The following is a 1,761-nucleotide window of genomic DNA, read 5'->3' as shown; positions in this document are numbered from 1 at the left end:
CGGCTTCTTCGCTAATTTCCTACAAAAAGCAGTTTTAGCGTATGAGTATCCGACGTATGCAAATCCAGCGAAACCGCCGGACAGGCAACTTTGTTAAGAGTTCGGTCCTGCAGCGAGCCACCTGCTGCAGACGACATCTTTACAACTGAGCTGCGTTTTCGCGGTTCTTGGTTTCGAGGATTTTGAGAAGGATCAGATGTTAGGCAGTCGTATATTGGCAAATTCTATCAATAATTCTTTAATATTCGTATTTTCAATATAATAAAATAATCTACAAAATCATATGATATTCCTAATAAGGACGTATATAAAACTACTGGTCGTAAAAGAAGGTTTGAATACCACTTGAGCTTGGATATGACGTCACGATCTCAACCCAGCTTGAGGCCGAGGAGCGAGAATCTGCCTCTGAGACTGGCGGTGCAGGAGGCCGTTGCCTGCCGGGGCTTCGAGCAGAGGGCTTCGTATGACTTGTTCCTGGACTCTGGCCTTTCCTTGGAACTTATTTTGGAAACAGTAGAAACCCCTCCTCCTTCCTCGGGTCTTATTCATAGGTTCACTGGAAAAGATATCCTTGAGAATGCATTCCACTAACTGTCATTACCGAAAGGTTGTGATGAGTTCAATATCAGTTTACATGAAAATATCAAGACATTAATAAAACAAAACAAAAAACATGAAGTTGCTCTCTTTAACCGTTTATGCCAAAATAGAGGGAGAAAGTGATGAATCATGTGTTGATCTTTCTGATGGCATATTCTTATGTATATGTATATATATGTATATATATATATATATATATATATATATATATAACAGAAAGATATTATCTTTAACATGTAGCATTATGAACTTTAACCACTAGGCTGTATTGCTAACAATTCGGTATTGTAATCACTGCGGAAAATCTTTATAAGAGAATGGGAACGAAAATCCCCAAAGAAAACGTGAAATGACAGGGTAAATCATAGCAAATCTTGTGGTTTCATCATTGAAGCCTTTATCCGATAAAAACAGTCTTTCTAAAATGCCCCTGCTTTAATCTAAATAATATCAAAGATGAATCATAATATAACTGTTTGTACTATGGCCTTTTTACTGTGCATCATCATCATTATTATAATCATTACACCATTGTTGTTATTGTTCTTAGTAAACAGAAGTAGAAGTAATAGTAGTATCGTTCATCAACAGTATCACCACTGTCACCGCAACACTTATGCAATATATGTGTATTCATACACATATATTGCATCAGATCCACACACACACCGCCCCCCCCCCCGCGCACGCACGCCGCACGCACGCACGCCCAACGCACGCACGCACGACCAGCACCACGCCGCACGCACGCAGCACGCACGCACGCACGCACACACATACATATACCACACTCACGCCCGCGCACACACACGCACGCACGCACGCCGACCACACACACAAAAAACACCCACAACCCCCCACACACAAAACACATATATTATATTATATATATAATAATATATATATATTATTTTATATATAATGTGATGTGTGTTGGTGTGTGTGTGTGTGTGTGTGTGTGTGTGTGCATGTGTGTGTGTGTGTGTATGTGTGTAGGAGCCCGAATGATGGGCCCTACAAGAGTACGGTAGGTGGGGAGCTAAGTGCGTAAGGTAGACAACCATGAAGTCTGGACTCCCATGTAGAGAATGATGGAGCGCGGCTGTGCCGAGGAGCGAGGTGTTGCTCCCTGGCTCTCCACAGGGAGTCTACCTGTCA

The 1,761-nt window shown here is 41.8% G+C and overlaps 1 protein-coding gene across 1 annotated transcript in view; it reads right to left on the bottom strand.

The window, feature by feature from the left end:
• Positions 1-137, bottom strand: part of LOC119578696 — a 12,623-nt gene extending 12,486 nt beyond the window's left edge. Inside the window, 2 exon segments of the mRNA XM_037926275.1 lie at positions 1-74; positions 77-137. The exon segment at positions 1-74 is cut by the window's left edge and continues 7 nt beyond it. Coding sequence (XP_037782203.1) covers positions 1-74; positions 77-137 — 135 coding nt within the window.
• Positions 138-1,761: the final 1,624 nt, after the last annotated feature.

Source organism: Penaeus monodon, chromosome 2, assembly GCF_015228065.2.
Source record: "Penaeus monodon isolate SGIC_2016 chromosome 2, NSTDA_Pmon_1, whole genome shotgun sequence".
In the NCBI taxonomy this organism is placed as follows: Eukaryota; Metazoa; Arthropoda; class Malacostraca; order Decapoda; family Penaeidae; genus Penaeus; species Penaeus monodon.
The sequence above is the reverse complement of the archived record's forward strand: the minus strand, read 5'-3'. Positions and strand labels throughout refer to the sequence as shown.